Here is a 16,040-nt window from a genome sequence, read left to right as displayed (position 1 = left end):
TACCATCTTATGAAATGAGAAATTACACATGCCACATCTTACAATGAGTTTCAAAATTATATTGCTCAAAGTTTTGTTAACATGGGACCAATAGGCCCAAACAATATTAAGATTAAAACCAAGAATATGTATTATGCATCTTCATAAACTAGTTATTGTGTAGGATACAAGAGATGCTGATTTCAGCAGTGCCCTTAAGAAACCCAAACAGAGTTAAGTCAAATGCCTCCAGGTGGTACTCATGATGATGAATAACAATGATCACTACCCGTTGTTGAGCTCCTAAGTGAGGAAGTGCTCAGGGCTTACTTCCTTAGTAGGAACTTCACAAACATTGTCTTGTCTTATTTAAAAGCTATAACAACCCTATGAGTAGATATTATAGATTAACTGATGAGGAACCGATGCTCAGAGACAGTATGTCATTTTTCCCCAGGTCACATAGTGAGGGAGCTGCAACCGAGAGATTCAAACTTCTGTGTGTGGTTTCCAAAGTCTATGATCTTAACTGGAACGCTCTATGAAAGATAGCTAATCACATAAGTCAATTTATGATATGCATCCCTGTGAGTGGCACACGTGATTATTACTGTAAATATTAGGAGACTTCGGTAGCCTGAGAAGACCAGGACAATGGTCATGAAGTTGGAATTTGAACAGTGTCTCGAAAGGGCTACGACTTAGAGTCAGTAAAAGAAGGAAAGGTATTCTGGGCGAATGTTAAACTGAAAGGGAGAGAGGGGCCATGTGCTGAAACTTGTTGGGTTACAATAAGTTGCCTCTGAACTAAATTTCACATGAAAAAAGTGACTTCATTTAAGCACATCGATAACATCATTGGAGAGGCAGGTTGGAGATGGAGTGTGAAGGGCTTTCCATAATGATAGTAAAAATTTTGGAATTAAGCATATTTTAACAGGAAACATATCAGTACATTTAAAAAGTAGACTGATGTGGCAATCTCTAACATGCACGGGGAAGGGAGGGAGGAAGTTGCAGCTTGGAAACTGAGTGTAAAAGTCAATGAGACAGGGGCACTTGGCTGGCTCAGTTGGTGGAGCTTGAGACTACTGATCTCCAGTGGTGAGTTCGAACCCCAGAATGGGCATAGAGCTCACACACACACGCACACACACACACACACACAAAGTCAGTGAAATAGAACTACTTGCACTAGGGTCAAACAGTGGAAAAGAAAAGGAAGCACAGACCCCAGGTGTCAAGGACTAGGTTCTAAAGTTCAGAGAATGACGTGAAATGAATGCTCTAAATTCTCTCCTCCTAGGAGGTGGCATTATGCAGTTAGTAGCAAATGCAGGAGCTGTTAATATATTTTTTTAATACTTCCTGCACCATGAAACAATTGTTTTTAGTCAGATTGTGAGATACGTGGTAGAAATACTCAGCTTGACATTACCACTTACCACTCAGGGCTGAAGTATGCCAGGTAACGCGGCAAGGCAGGAAAATGCTCCTCTCCATTTCTGTGTTTTTGGGCATCACCTCTCATAAGGCTTCAAGTGCGACATTAGGGAAGTCGCTCGACTCATTTACCTTTGTCTGCACGGGATGTGAGGTAGACTGTCATCGTGGGAGAGCTGTGCTCCTATGTGATGATATGGGAAATATCCTTGCCTTTTCTCTGGTCCTCTCATAATCTTGAAGTAAAAGGAATGTGAACTCTATTTACAAATAAACAAACACCTGTGTCTTCTTCTCTTTTTTTTTTTTTTTTTTGTAATCTGTTTTCCTCAAGTTTCATTATGTGACTGATTAATCAACATTAATTGCTGGCCAAAGAGATGGTCACTTTGTATGTTATGAAAGATACGATCGGATCTACCATTTTTTTTCCTCATTAAAATATCACTTGCAAATGCTTTTCAAAATGGAGTGCTTGCTCAGTGAAACATCACTATCATAATAATCAGCCTACCTGTGAAATACCTGTTCAGTGAAACAAAAGCAAATCAACCTGAAATTCAGGGTTTTTTTTGTTTTTTGTTTGTTTGTTTGTTTTTTGTTTTTTTTTTGTTTTTTTGTTTTGTTTTGTTTTTGGTAGCAGTTAAATGTATAACCAGACAGCTTCAACATCAACTAGAGAAGTTGTGGTTTAACCCTGAGATAGGGCTGATTATGCTGGTGCTATGGCAACCCATTTCACCATTTGGAAGCGCTGTGTGCTTAACCGCAGGAGATGTGCCTCTTCCTTTCCTATAAAGACTTCGAATCAGAAAAACAGAAGTACACCGAAGAGAAGAAACCACAAGAGCAGTCAAGACACTGCTGTTAGCTTTTAGCTGTGCAAACAGCACACTTGTGAGAACAACATTTTGAAAACCTTTTCTATTTGAAAGTGTAGCTTTTCCCGTTATGCCTGGGATTCCTTTAATGATTCTGAAAGTAAATCAAAGGTTTCTGTTCAGAGTTTTCATTAAGGGGAAATGAGAAGGTAGCGGTGCATTTATCAGCCTTTGCTTTTATTGCCTTTTCTTTCGGGAGAGAAGGCTTTTGTGCAGCTTCAGCGGACATGCGATTCTGTTTGTGAGATAAGAGTCTAGTTTGGTAGGCGGACTCCCCATAGCCTCGTATTTATTTTCTGTTTATTTCTTATTATCTGGTATTTATTCACACACACACACACACACACACACACACACACACAAAATACTATCATTGACAGTTCAGTCCTGGTTCATTTAGAGAGGTTCGTGGGTGGTGCTGTAAGTCACTGACCCCAGACCTGGAGTAAACACACAGTGCTCACTCTTCTTGGCAGACTTCTTCCCCATGTGGGGCCTCACCCCTCCATGCACTCACCCCCCCACTCATTCACCCCCCATTCATTCGCCCACCCATTCACTCCTGCACCCACTTCCACAAGATATAGGTTTGATCTGCACAAGCTTGTTGTGTTGTGTTGTTTTAAAGCACAGATGTAATACGAGTAAAGCATGTTCAAGTATGTCCTATTTTTCCTTTCTTGAAGATGTGGGTAAAAATAATGAAGGCTAAGTCCATACCCCAGTTTTACTTGGTCATATGCCTGTCCACACCCTCCCCCCTCACTTTTTTTTCCCTAAAGAGATGTTTTTTCTAACTCTTTTAAGGTCATTATTCAGCAATTTGCACTTTTTAAAAATACATTTTAATGTGTGACTTAACTCTGAATCCCATTTTAATGCTTCATCCGTGATATTTTACTCATGCTTGGGTCTCTGATGGGTCTTTCGCACAATTATTGGATTTAGCATAAATATTTCTCCCTTCGAGCACAGTATGGTTGAATAAGCATGAGGCTTTTAGTGTCAGATGTACATTTGAAATCAAACTCTTCTGGTCTGAGTTCTCTAGCCTTGCACAAATTTATTTTTTGAGACTTCATCTGCAAAAAGAGGAATGTCAGGGGCGCCTGGGTGGCTCAGTTGGTTGAGCGTCCGACTTCAGCTCAGGTCACCATCTCGCGGTCCGTTGAGTTCGAGCCCCGCGTTGGGCTCTGGGCTGATGGCTCAGAGGCTGGAGCCTGCTTCCGATTCTGTGTCTCCCTCTCTCTCTGCCCCTCCCCCATTCATGCTCTGTCTCTCTCTGTCTCAAAAATAAATAAAAGTTAAAAAAAATTAAAAAAAAAGAGGCATGTCATCAACATAGTAGCTGATTATTAAATGGTATTATCAATACTACTAAGGACACTAATCAATTTCACCACTTGTACAAACATCCTTTGATGATTCTTTGTGTATCTTTGCGTACAATCTTACTCTATCCTAGAGAAAACCAAAAGCTACAAAAACATACATTAAGGAGTTAATATAATTAATTTCTTTTAATGTTTGTTTATTTTTGAGAGAGAGAGAGACAGAATATGAGTGTGAGCGGGGGAGGGGCAGAGAGAGAGGGAGACACAGAATCTGATGCAGGTTCCAGGCTCTGAGCTGTCAGCATGAAGCCTGACGTGGGGCTCGAACCCACAAGACCTAAGATCATGACCTGAGCTGATATCAGATGCTTAACTGACTGAGCCACCCAAGTGCCCCTGTTAATATAATTAAAAAGCTTTTGCTATCTGAGGTATTTTTTATAAATTAGATACTTATGCCTGGATTTAGAGAAATAAAAACAGGCATTTTCATGAGAAACAAAAAGACATTTAACAGGAGAATACAGGTGTACTTCTTTTATTGCACTGTCTCACTGTACATTGCAGATACTGGATTTTTTTTTACAAATTGAAGGTTTGTGACAATCTTGCTTCCAGCAAGTCTGTTGGCATCATTTTTCTCACAGCATTTGCTCAATTCATGGCCCTGTGTCACATTTTGATAGTTTTTGCAATATTTCAAACTTTTTCATTATTAGTGTATTTGTTATGGTGACTTTGATTAGTGATTATAACTCGCTGAAAGCTCAGATGATTAGAATTTTTTAGCACTAAGGTATTTTTAAATTAAAGTATGTACATTTTTTTAGACCCAAGGTATTGCACACTTAATAGACTACAGTGTAGTATAAACATAACATATGCACTAAAAAAACCAAAAAATTCATTTGACTCTCTTATGGCACTATTTGCTTTATTGCGGCAGTCTAGAGTTGAATCTGCAATATCTCTGAGGTATGCCCTGTAAATCTGACGGGAGGGTGAGGGGGTGCCAGCCGCCCTGCAGTTGAAAATCAGAGTACAACTTTCAACTCTCCCAAAACTTAACTACTAGTAGCCATCTCTTGACTGGAAGCCTTACTGGTAACAAAAACAGTCTATTGGCCCATAGTGTGTATGTTTATATGTAGTACATACTGTATTATTACAATAAAGTAAGCTAGAGAAAAGAAAATGCTTTTAAGAAAATTTTAAAGAAAATACATTTACAGTACCTCACTGTAAAAAATCTGCGTGTCAGCGGACCCGTGTAGTTCAAACCCGTGTGGTTCAAGGGTTAACTATATGTGCATAAGGGAAGTAGCTTTATGAATCATTCTTAAGCCATGTTCCCCACCATAATCGCCATCAGAACTTTGAGAAATTACTAGAGCCCCAATCATACCTCAAACCTACTGAATCGGCATGTGGAGAGGTGGAGCTCAGAATTTTTCACTGAATTTAATCTGAATTTTTAATCTGGTGCAAATACAAATCCTGATTTTATATTTATCAGGATTATAACAAGGCTTATTCTTTCTCTTTATATACATGTGAAGTTATATATAACTAATCCAAACCAGAATCATAAACTGTGTTCCATTGAGGTTCCAAAGTGCTTTTGTTTCATGATAGTGTGTACATTATGTCCTTGGAAAAAAATGGATCGGTGGCAAATACCTCTGGGAGATTCTGATTAAACAAAGCTACATAAATTTCTCTTTGCCCTTAATATGTTAACACTTAATAAATGTCTCTGAGGGACATGTAGCATAAAATATTTCTGAAACAAATTTGACTGTGGGACATTTTAAGACTTGTGAATCTAAATCAAAGATCTCAGGTTGACTATCATTAGACAGGAAGTGATAATCTGGCTATTTCTAAAATCCCCACACACCCCCCCCCCTGCCCCGCAGTGACATAGAGATAAATATTTTAAGATAAAAAATAAGACAAAGTAACCAATCTTTTACAGATGGTCATCTTGGATTTATTAATATTGTTATTTATTTAATCAACATGGCTAAAATTGATAATATGATGTTTTAAGCCAAATATAAAAGACATATAAATGCATGCCTGGTTTTAGAGGTGAATGTGTTTGAAAACTCGTATGTGCTCACAATTAAACAAGAATATCTGTGATGTTTCACACACAAGTTCTTTAGGAAACACCTAGATATGATTGCTATATTTAAAGTAATGTATTCCCTGATTTTCCTCTACCCCAGGCCTTAGGCATTTGCCCTCTTTATCCTCAATTTTACATACTGATAACTTTATTTGTATTTTTATTCAAGTGTGTGTGCATGTGTGTATGCGTAGTTTGAAAGTCTGGATAGTACTATAAGGTTTATAGTAAATAAGTTCAGTCCTTTGTCTCCATCCCACTTCCCATCCTCAATTCCTGCTTTCCAGAAGCAAACATAAATACTTCAAGATATTTTGGCATTTAAATGATATTTTCTGTTGTACTGCTGTTTCTTTTTTCTTTTTCCTTTCAAATGTTTTATCCAGTATCCATTGGCTTCCTTTCTTGATCTCTAAATGTTGCTTTTTATAACTCCTTGTTCTTTGTTCATGGATGCCATGTTGTCTCATTTCTGACAATATGAACTACTACTGTTGGCTTCAGGGTTTCTGCTGCTCCTTGCATTGTCTCTGTTTCTCCCAAGTCTCTCTTCTGTTTATTTGGGCTTCTATCTTTCTTCTTAGAGGCTTTGGTCTAGTTGTTTCTTGAATGTCCGTTTCTTTTTTTTTTAAATAATGTTTATTTATTTTTGAGAGAGAGAGAGAGAGAGAGAGAAGGAGGGCAGAGAGAGGGAGGCATAGAATCTGAAGGAGACTCCCGACTCACTCTGAGCTGTCAGCACAGAGCCCAATGCAGGCTGGAACCCACAAACCGCAAGATCATGACCTGAGCTGAAGTCGGATGCCAAACCGACAGAGCCACCCAGGCGCCCCTTGAAGGTCCATTTCTATTTAAAGTATGTTGAAATTCTGTGGTAGTTGGTGGAGCTTGGAAATCACGAGTCTTACTAAATTGCACGAAGTCAGAAAGGCATTTAAGCTTCCCGAGTTTTAGTTTCCTTATCTATCAAATGAACTACATGTCAATAGATACTAACATCCTATGTTTCGGTAGAGGTTGAAATCTCTGAAATTATTTTCTGGTGGTAGGCAGTACCTGTTTCATTCACGAGATTCCAGGCATTTTCACAATACAACCAACGTTTTAACATAAAGTCTGAGTGAAGCAGAAGAAAATTGTGATTAGACAGACACTCCTTCAAAGTCAACACTTCCTGGGTGTATGACTGTGAGAAATTTACTAAACGCCAAGTCTTAGTTTCATTCTCTACAAAATAGGAAAAATACTTGCTAACCCATTGGCTTTGCTTGGATGAGTAAATACAAAAACACACAAAGATGTTAACATGGTGTCTGATACATAACATTTCAGTAAAACTGCTGCTGTGATTATTATATTTACTGATAAGCTAATGGAGGATAGACTATTTCCTATGTTTCTATGAAATCTAGATAAAACCTTGTCTGTCCCTTGCTCAGAGTGCTTACTCCATAGAACTTATTAATTGGATGTAATTTGTGGTATTTGCTGTCTGTGAACCATATACCAGGTTTATAGAGTAACTAAAAGTAGAATCCTTTCATTTTTATTTATGTGCTTTATTATTATCACGCCTTACCAAACAAGGAAAACCAGGCATATCTGTTTTCGCTGACCCTTAATTTTTGTCTTGGTGTGCTTATTTCACTTTTGTATGGCCTTTATATTTATAGGGGTCAGATATGCATTCTCAGCCTTCAAAACATGCCACTGTTCTTTTAGGGCAGATGCTGAGAATACGTATTTATTTCATCTATCCTGTTTCACCCTTCTGTCCTTGTACTTAGATTTGCTGAATTAGACATGTTTAAATCCCTTTGGAAATGGCATTCCATTTCCTTTTTTTTTTTGTGGGGTGGGGGCAGCGGTGGGGTTGGGAACGGATGGTATTTAAAGCCCAAGTACGTCTTTTGAAATGTCATTTTCACTCGACTGATTCCCGGTTTTTGATGAAATTTCTGAACAGGGACTTAGGGGCATGACTTCAAGGTAACTTTGATTTGTGATCACTTAAACATTTTGAGTTGTAAAGGAAACATATTGGGAAAGGTAAATTCAGCAACAATACACGTGTTAGAATAACACAGCTTTGAAGATCGAGTGCTCTGTTATCTGCATGTTCAGCTGTTTAATGTACTTAGTCAATTCCACTGGTAATTCACACAGGATTAACATGGAAAAGAGCGGGTCCATGATTTACAGATTTTTGGAGCTATGGTGCCACCTACTGGAATATTTCTAAATATTCCCTTGTCTAAATAATGAAAACAGGCACTTCCCTTTAAAAAAAAAAAAAAATGCAGAAAATGTTATCCCAGAAGAGTGAAGTCAAAAGATAATATATGGAAATACTAAGTCTATTACTATGGTCTATTTTGTTATATTTATCCCCTGTGTTTATAGAATTTAAAAGTGCTCAATGCAGTTTATACTTTTAGAAGTACCAGTGCTTTCTCTTTATTGTCACACACGCCCTCTTAATCCCCACTGCTATTTTCTTTACCTGTTTTCCACACCCTCCCAGCATTGCTCATATAGAATGTTTGCATGTATTTTAATGCTACTTATATTAATGCATTTTCCTAATATTAAATAGGTATTTATTATGCACTAGTTATTAAGTACTTTATGCAGACGTTTATTTGCTTTTTCCAAGTCTGACTCCACTAACAGTGTATGGTTGCTTTTAAGTTATATGTGAACTAGAGCATAAAGAGTATGGGCATGTTTGCCTATGCCAAACAGCTGAGATAACTACATTAGTTCTTAAGCTTCGCATTGGCCAGGCAGATCCGTCTTTGACCTGCAGTAGAATGAGTAGGTCATGAAATAACTAAAGATTTCATATAACCAGTCTGATAGGGTTGGACTGTTTAATCATGAGGTTTCAGCACAGTTGCTTCTTCCTGTGTTTCAGTAATGTTCTGATAATGTCTGCATATGGAAATATAATAGACAATTGAAGTCATAGTTCATATAATTTAGGAAGAATTGCAAAATGTGATAGAGATATCTTCGATAGTGCAGTCTCCTCTAAATATTTAAGTAACTTCACCTATTTATCCTATCTGATATGTAGAAACAGTCTCCATGGAAGTATTTGTTACTGCGTGCTTACATTTATGGAAGTCATTAGATGGTTTTTGGAGGGGATATGTCCTTCAGATATTAGATTTTTAACTAGGCTCTTTCATGTAGGTTGTCTTTATATATGTTCCTACTTTGAGATTTGTACTTAAGTTTTTTGATATTTTAAAAGTAATTGAGGGGCACCTGGGTGGTTCAGTCAGTTGAGGGTCTGACTTCTGCTCAGATTATGATCTCACAGTTGGTGGGTTCCAGGCCCGTGTTGGGCTCTGTGCTGACAGCTCAGAGCCTGGAACCTGCTTTGGTTTCTGTGTCTCCCTCTTTCTCTGCCCTTCCCCTGCTAATGCTCTCTCTCTCTTTCTCTGTTTCTCAAAAATAAATAAAATTTTTAAAAAGATTTAAAAATTGGGGCCCCTAGGTGGTTCAGTCAGTTGTGTCTGACTTCAGCTCAGGTAATGATCTCACTGTTGGTGGGTTTGAGCCCCACATCAGGATCTCTGCTGTCAGCGCGGTGCCTGCTTCAGATCTTCTGTCCCCCTCTCTGTCCCTCCCTCAGCGCACGTCCACTTGTGCGCTCTCTTTCTCTGTGTCTCTCTCACACACAGAGAAATAAATAAACATTAAAAAATTAATAAATAAATAAAAATAATTGAAAATTTTTTTTATTTTATGTAATCTAGTAGATATGGCTTGTTGAAATTAATGTCAATCGCACTGCTGTAGTTCCTGAATATTTTCTTAAGGACATTAGCTCAAATTTGGAAGTGGTTTTCATCTTTGAAATTTTATTTTAGTGAGCTTCTGTAAGATTTATTGAGTGCCTAAGTAATTTTCATATGATTTATCATATTAACAAAGTGTTACAGAGATTGAAAATCTGTTTATAGGGATTTTGTGACTATGAGAATAAATTTAGTCTTCTATTGAATCTAAACTGTGATGCTGGACTTGGAATTTTCTTTCAAAGAGATAAAAGACTGTGTATGTGTGTGTGATACTCTATAAAGAAAATGAAATAAACCTTAAAATAAGCTACAAGATTTCAAAATAGCCTGAAAATCACTCAGTGGAGGACTTTAGAATCAGATTCTGAGCTAAAGGGGTATAATGGAAAACGTACGTTCAATCTGAGAAGGCTTTATGGGAAGTAAGCATGAAAGGAAAATGTGATCCATTTTTAGATATATGTTATTTGCCATGGATGTTAAATTTTGTTGCATTGAAGATTAAAGCATTGGGGAAATGTTGAATGGGGCCGTGATTAGAACAGAAATACATAGATGGAGATACACATATAGAAATAAGTTGTTTTTCTGTTTCCAAGCTATGGAAGTCTCTTCACAGATAAACACGGGGTCTGTGTGTTATAGTACTTTTGTTTGCTGTTACTGTAGTTTGGTTGACCTCCCTGTCAAAATAATATTCTGTAGTAAATTAAACCGGCACACTTCTGATTTTTCTCCAATATTTGTCTATACCATACATAGAGCATTTATCCAGAAAACTATAATTTACTGCAAATGTCTATATTTAGGGTCAAGTTTATTTTAGCATTTGTAACATTATTAGTCATGTATTCTGTAGTCCAATACCGATTAAGAGGTTTTTTTATTTAGCCTATGGGCTTTTAATAAATATCAATCTCTGCGTAGCCTAAAGCATTGGCTAAAAGAATTTTCATGTTGAAAGGTCAGGTGTAGAGGAAAAGCGATAAGGATAAATTAATGAGGAAAGCTGGAAGCCTGAGGATTGACAGCAATGTCTGCAGATTCAGACAGGCTCAGGTTCAAGTCTGGGCTAGCATATACCAGCCTTGCAAACTTAGCCAAGACATTTGACTTTTCTAATTTCTTAGGGTGTTGTGATCCTTAAGAGAGAAAATACAAGCAACAGGCTTCCTATAGTGCCTCATACACCATGAACACTCAATACATATTAGCAATTAATAACAATAAAGTATCATTTCTGAATTATTCTCTTAAAAAGACACACCTGTAGAAATTGTCTTCTCCATTTTGGTAATTTACCATTTTCTAAACCTGAATTAAAATAGTATACACCACGTATTGTCTTCAAAACATTCATTGCTTTTGCACCAGTTAGAATTAAATTAATATTCATGGTTCTTATGTTAAAAAAAGAAAGCTTCCTTATTATCCCAATATTCCTTTTCCATTTCCATAATGAGTATGTGACAAATCACAATTCCTTTTTATAACATATTCTATACCGTTTATGCTACATGTTTTGGCGGTAACAAACTAGTAAATGAGAACAACAGAGTATAATGGTCTGTGGAGTTAGTGATGGGTCTGGTAAAGGCAACATTAAGATTCCTCTTTTTTCTGTCATCAAATCTATTTGATTTCTCTTCTATATTTATTGATCTGATGACTTCTGTCACTCTCAGGAAAAAATTCAATCTCTTTTCGTGGCCTGTAAGGCTTGCTCTTGGCTCTTCTCCCAAAGGTGTTTTCATCAGATCTGTTTGATTTCTCCCTTGCATTTACACATGCTTAAACCCACTCAACAATTACTTATCTACCACTTACTATATGCAAGGCTCTTAGCTACATAGCTTCAGCTGCTTCGCTTCCTCCTCATATTGTGTAATTCTTGCTGATCTCCAATGGAAGGAATTTTAATTATTAGTCCTAATCAGGTTCACCTATGACTTAAATGTCTTTGCAGACCACTGGATCTCTCTCTCTCTCTCTTTCTCTCTCTCTCTCTTTTTATCTTGCAAACCATTGGAGCTATATATATATATATATATGTAGATATCTATCTGTATCTATACATCTTACAGTTTGTAATTTATCCTAGGGCAAAGGACCATACCTGTTACATGTTCAAACCCAGCACCTAATATCAAGTTAGCAAAACAATAAATAGGTTTAAACTTAACTAAATCAAGTTAACTTGTTTGAAGTTCCAAGGAATTAGGTGTTTATATTGAGAAGGGACATATCAAAATAGTTTTACATTTTTTTTTACCATTTATTTATTTCTGAGAGACAGAGAGAGACAGACTGTGAGTGGGGGAGGGGCAGAGAGAGAGAGGGAGACACAGACTCCAAAGCAGGCTCCAGGCTCTGACTTGTCAGCACAGAGCCCCACGCAGGGCTCGACCTCACGAACTGCGAGATCATGACGTGAGCCGGAGTCAGGCGCTCAACCGACTGAGCCACCCAGGCGCCCCCAAAATAGTTTTAGATATTTAAAAACTTATATACTTCTTAGATAAAGAAAAGAGGTGTATTATATGAAATGTGTTTATACACTCGAACTAACTCAAATATTTTGAATGTGGCAATATGCTAAATTCTTTACAATTATCATGACAGTTATTTCTTCTTTCACTTAAAACACAAGAGCTGTTAATCCCTCCTATAGTAATGTTTTTTATTTTACCTATTGCTTCTTTTGCAAATTGACACAATTCTAAGAACTTAATTTAGAAGGAAATAAAAATAAATGAGAAGAGAGAGAAAGCTACTAACAGGAAAATAAAAATAATATTAAAAAATCAAAACATGATTTAATATGGGATAGAAAGATAAAAGCTGATTAAACAAGAGGGGGGACAAAAATCCAAATCATGTACATTAAAAACAATACTTGAGTATGAATGATTAAGAAAAAGTGGAGAACTATAATGAGAAAATAAGAAAATATTTGATGCAGTATATGTTTTAATAATATATATTTTAATAATTACATATTTATATATAATACATACAATATAATATAAAATACAAAAATACTATTTATATCAAGGAATAAACCAGAGAATGTCACTGAAGAAACTGGGTCCTACCCATCTGATGGCCCTTCTGAGGGGAGACAAGTTTTTCAGATCAGTTTATCCTCAAAAAATAAAATCTCAAAGCAGGAAGCTGTCTTAAATATTAACCAACCCTTTCTTTTATCTGATTCTTGATTCTTTTTCACATCAGTTGACTGTCATTTGGGAAAGGATTTTACGATCTTTTTCACGGTCATTTACTAAGAGTGAAACGTGTCTCACTCACTGCAGACTGAATCTAGTTCCCATCATGGCAATAAAACCGACCTTTCCAACATTCCCACAAGCTCAGGTGATAAATCTCATTTTATTTGATTTCATTAATTTCCTTCTTGAAACACCCTTTATTGGTAACTCTTGTTGACTTCATTTTCCCTCCTACATAGAAGATTAGGTCACCTAATCTTAGGCCCTCTCCTTGAATGCTTACTCAACTTCAGAATTCTATCCCGAACGCTCCTTTTGTATAACTGGGGGACCTCCTTCACTATCATAGCTACAATACCCATCTATATGTTGATCCAAAGCCTCAACTCAGAGAGATATCCTGAGCTGCCAACCTCCACCTCCAAATATTACTAAACATTTTTATATAGAAGTTTCAAGAATATCAAATTTTCCTCTCTTCTGCTTTTCTTCTTTAGCTTAGTGAAAGCTTCCACAATCTACCTACTACAATTGCCTAGTATGTTAAACTATCAACCTGAATGCTTTCCGTATTACTCGTTCTCTGCCTTTCTTACTTCTAACGATTTACAAAGTCTTGATGACTACTTCCAGTGTTTCACAGATTTTTTTCTTGCTTTTTTTTTTTTTGGTACCATTTTCCTCATGTAGAACATCATCTTTCTCATATGCTTTTATTTTAGTCTCCTGATGTTCCTGTCCCCAACTTTGCCTTCTGATAATCTATTTTCCATTTTACAACGAGGTCAATCAAAAATTGAAATGCTTCTTCAATAGTTCTCCCCTTAAACACCTTCTTCTGATGGCTGTCTAAAGCCTGTAGGACGAATCTCAACTTCTTATTCCTCTAGGACTGAGCTAGCTGTCCATAATCCTTTAGGTCACACCTTAAATGTATCCAAGAAACCCTCTCTGTCACCTTCTCTACCAGTTGGACACCAACCCTGGAAGTCTAAATTGGGTGATGCCTCTATAAGCTTTTTCTTTTTAATTTTTAAAAATTTATTTGAGAGACAGTGAGTGCAAGTCGGGGAGAGGGGCAGAGGGAGAGACAGAGAGAATCTTAAGTAGGCTCCATGCTCAGTGCAGACCCCGATGTTGGGCTCAATCCCAGGATCCTGGAATCATGACCTGAGCTGAAATCAGGAGTCGAATGCTTAACTGACTGACTAAGCTTAAGCCCCCCAGGTGCCCCAATCCAAACTGTGCTGCTACAGCACATTCTATCTCATTGGTCATTACACTGTAAGACTTTTTCTTTCTTTCTTTCTTTCTTTCTTTCTTTCTTTCTTTCTTTCTTTCTTTTGGGGGGGGGGTCTGTATCTTACACTGAACTGAGCTCCTTGGGGGCAGGAAATGTCTCTACCTTGGTCATATTATATCGCTAGTATGTGGCATATAGCACACAGTAGGCACTCAATAAATAATCATTATCTAAATAAATGAATGCATATGGGGAGATTAATTCTAATAGCTCTCCTTTATTCTATTACTTTTTAATTTTACCCGAGAAGTCAAAAACTAATACCATAGTTTTAACACACTTGGACATTGTAAACATGACCTTAAGAGAAGGAATGTAGTTTCAGTGGTAAAAGGTACTGAAAATTGCCCCTCTGTGAATGTTAACTAACACAGAGATGATGTATATATGGAAATTTAACTTATATTTACATATGTATTATGAAATTTGAAGTTTTCTAATAGATGTTTGTTTTCCTTTTTTCAGGAGAAGACAATACTCTTTCCAGTCCTGGTAAGAATTAATATTTTCATTTTACTTATTTTATTATTTTGTTACGAAGTTTATATATTTAATGTTGATAGAGTTTTCTATTATTGTCTAGTAAAATCATTTTACAAGGACAAGTGTTATAATTATGAATTATTTCTTGAATTGCGAAAATGTTTTTGACACTTTCTTGTTCTTAATATTCCTGCTTATACCATATAAATTTTGTTAACTACTTGAATATATTATTGTGTATAAGTTATAGCTTTTCTTAAACTTGACAATAAATTGCATAGCAGGATTCCAATCTCTTTTTAAATTTTAACATTGCAAATAATTCAAGTTGGGTCGCAAAACTTTATAGTCAAAAATTGGTTAAAGAATTATCTGAGAAGTTAGAATTCTAAACATATTATATATGTATATATACAAATACATATATGTATATACATATATATATAAAAGAAAAGCTTTGAGAGTAGTAAGATATTTTATAATGATCATGTTCAAATTCTATTGTCACAATGGAATTAATAGTCTTAATGAGTATTCTAATCCTGAGACCAATTAAATTTAAACAATGAAAATGTTAAAAATAAATTCATACATATTATATGCAAAAATAAGAGAGAAACGTACATTTCATGTGGTTAAAAATAAGTTATATCACTTAAATGTTAGTGTTATGTAAAATGTATTACTGATTTCCTGATTCATTATACAGTTGAAGTATGCATTGAGAAGGTAAGTAAAGCCACTAAGACAATTCTGACTTAATCATTTTAATGCACAGTTCTAGTTAGGTACATTCAAAATGTTCTGCAAATTGAGTTATTAAAGGAATTATTTTTGTAAATAAATGAAAATTCATTCCAAACTATGGAAACAAGGAAGCATGTGAATACTAACAAAATGCTTTTGAATCTGCATAAGAAGCACATTCTCTTATTTTTTAAAACATGTAATATTGGAATTTTACGGTTGGATAGTATGGTAGAGAAGCTTTATAAATACATGAAAGTCATTAAGGTATAGCAACTGTGATTGGTTTATGCCAGCTACTCTCATGCATTTTAGCATTTCCACCTTTTACAAATGATTAAGTTCATTCCAACCATATAAACTGGTTATTGTTGCAGGAGGGGATTGGGAATGGGGTAGAATAGGGGGTGAATGTTTAAAATGCTAGATGACTTACCACCTTCTTGAGAGAGTTTCCATTATCCTTGCACTGTTATAAAATGATGGATGACACATCCAAATGATGACATCAGGTAAGTGAAAATAGTGACCCCAAATGCTAATGAGAATGGCTTCCTGCAAATATCAACAAGAATGTGATCAGTGGAAACCAGTAGTATCTCCAAAGTGAAGAAGAAGGCCAATGTAGAATTGGCAATTGGAGCATTTTTTCTCATCCTGAATTAAAGTCTTATTTATTGAACCAGGGGATGTG

The 16,040-nt window shown here is 36.2% G+C and overlaps 1 protein-coding gene across 8 annotated transcripts in view; it reads left to right on the top strand.

The window, feature by feature from the left end:
- The window catches only part of PTPRC (protein tyrosine phosphatase receptor type C), a 126,064-nt gene that overhangs the window by 42,096 nt on the left and 67,928 nt on the right, over nt 1-16,040 (top strand). For all 8 annotated transcript variants that reach the window (XM_047076720.1, XM_047076719.1, XM_047076716.1 and 5 more), the window contains exon 3: nt 14,582-14,608. In XM_047076720.1, coding sequence (XP_046932676.1) covers nt 14,582-14,608 — 27 coding nt within the window. The remainder of the gene's footprint in view (nt 1-14,581; nt 14,609-16,040) is intronic.

The sequence above is a fragment of the Lynx rufus genome, unplaced genomic scaffold (assembly GCF_022079265.1).
Source record: "Lynx rufus isolate CCGP_SWC_20201006 ecotype Redwood Valley unplaced genomic scaffold, mLynRuf1.p SCAF_15, whole genome shotgun sequence".
Classification (NCBI taxonomy): domain Eukaryota; kingdom Metazoa; phylum Chordata; class Mammalia; order Carnivora; family Felidae; genus Lynx; species Lynx rufus.
Note: the sequence above shows the minus strand (reverse complement) of the source record. Positions and strands in the feature narration are given on the sequence as shown.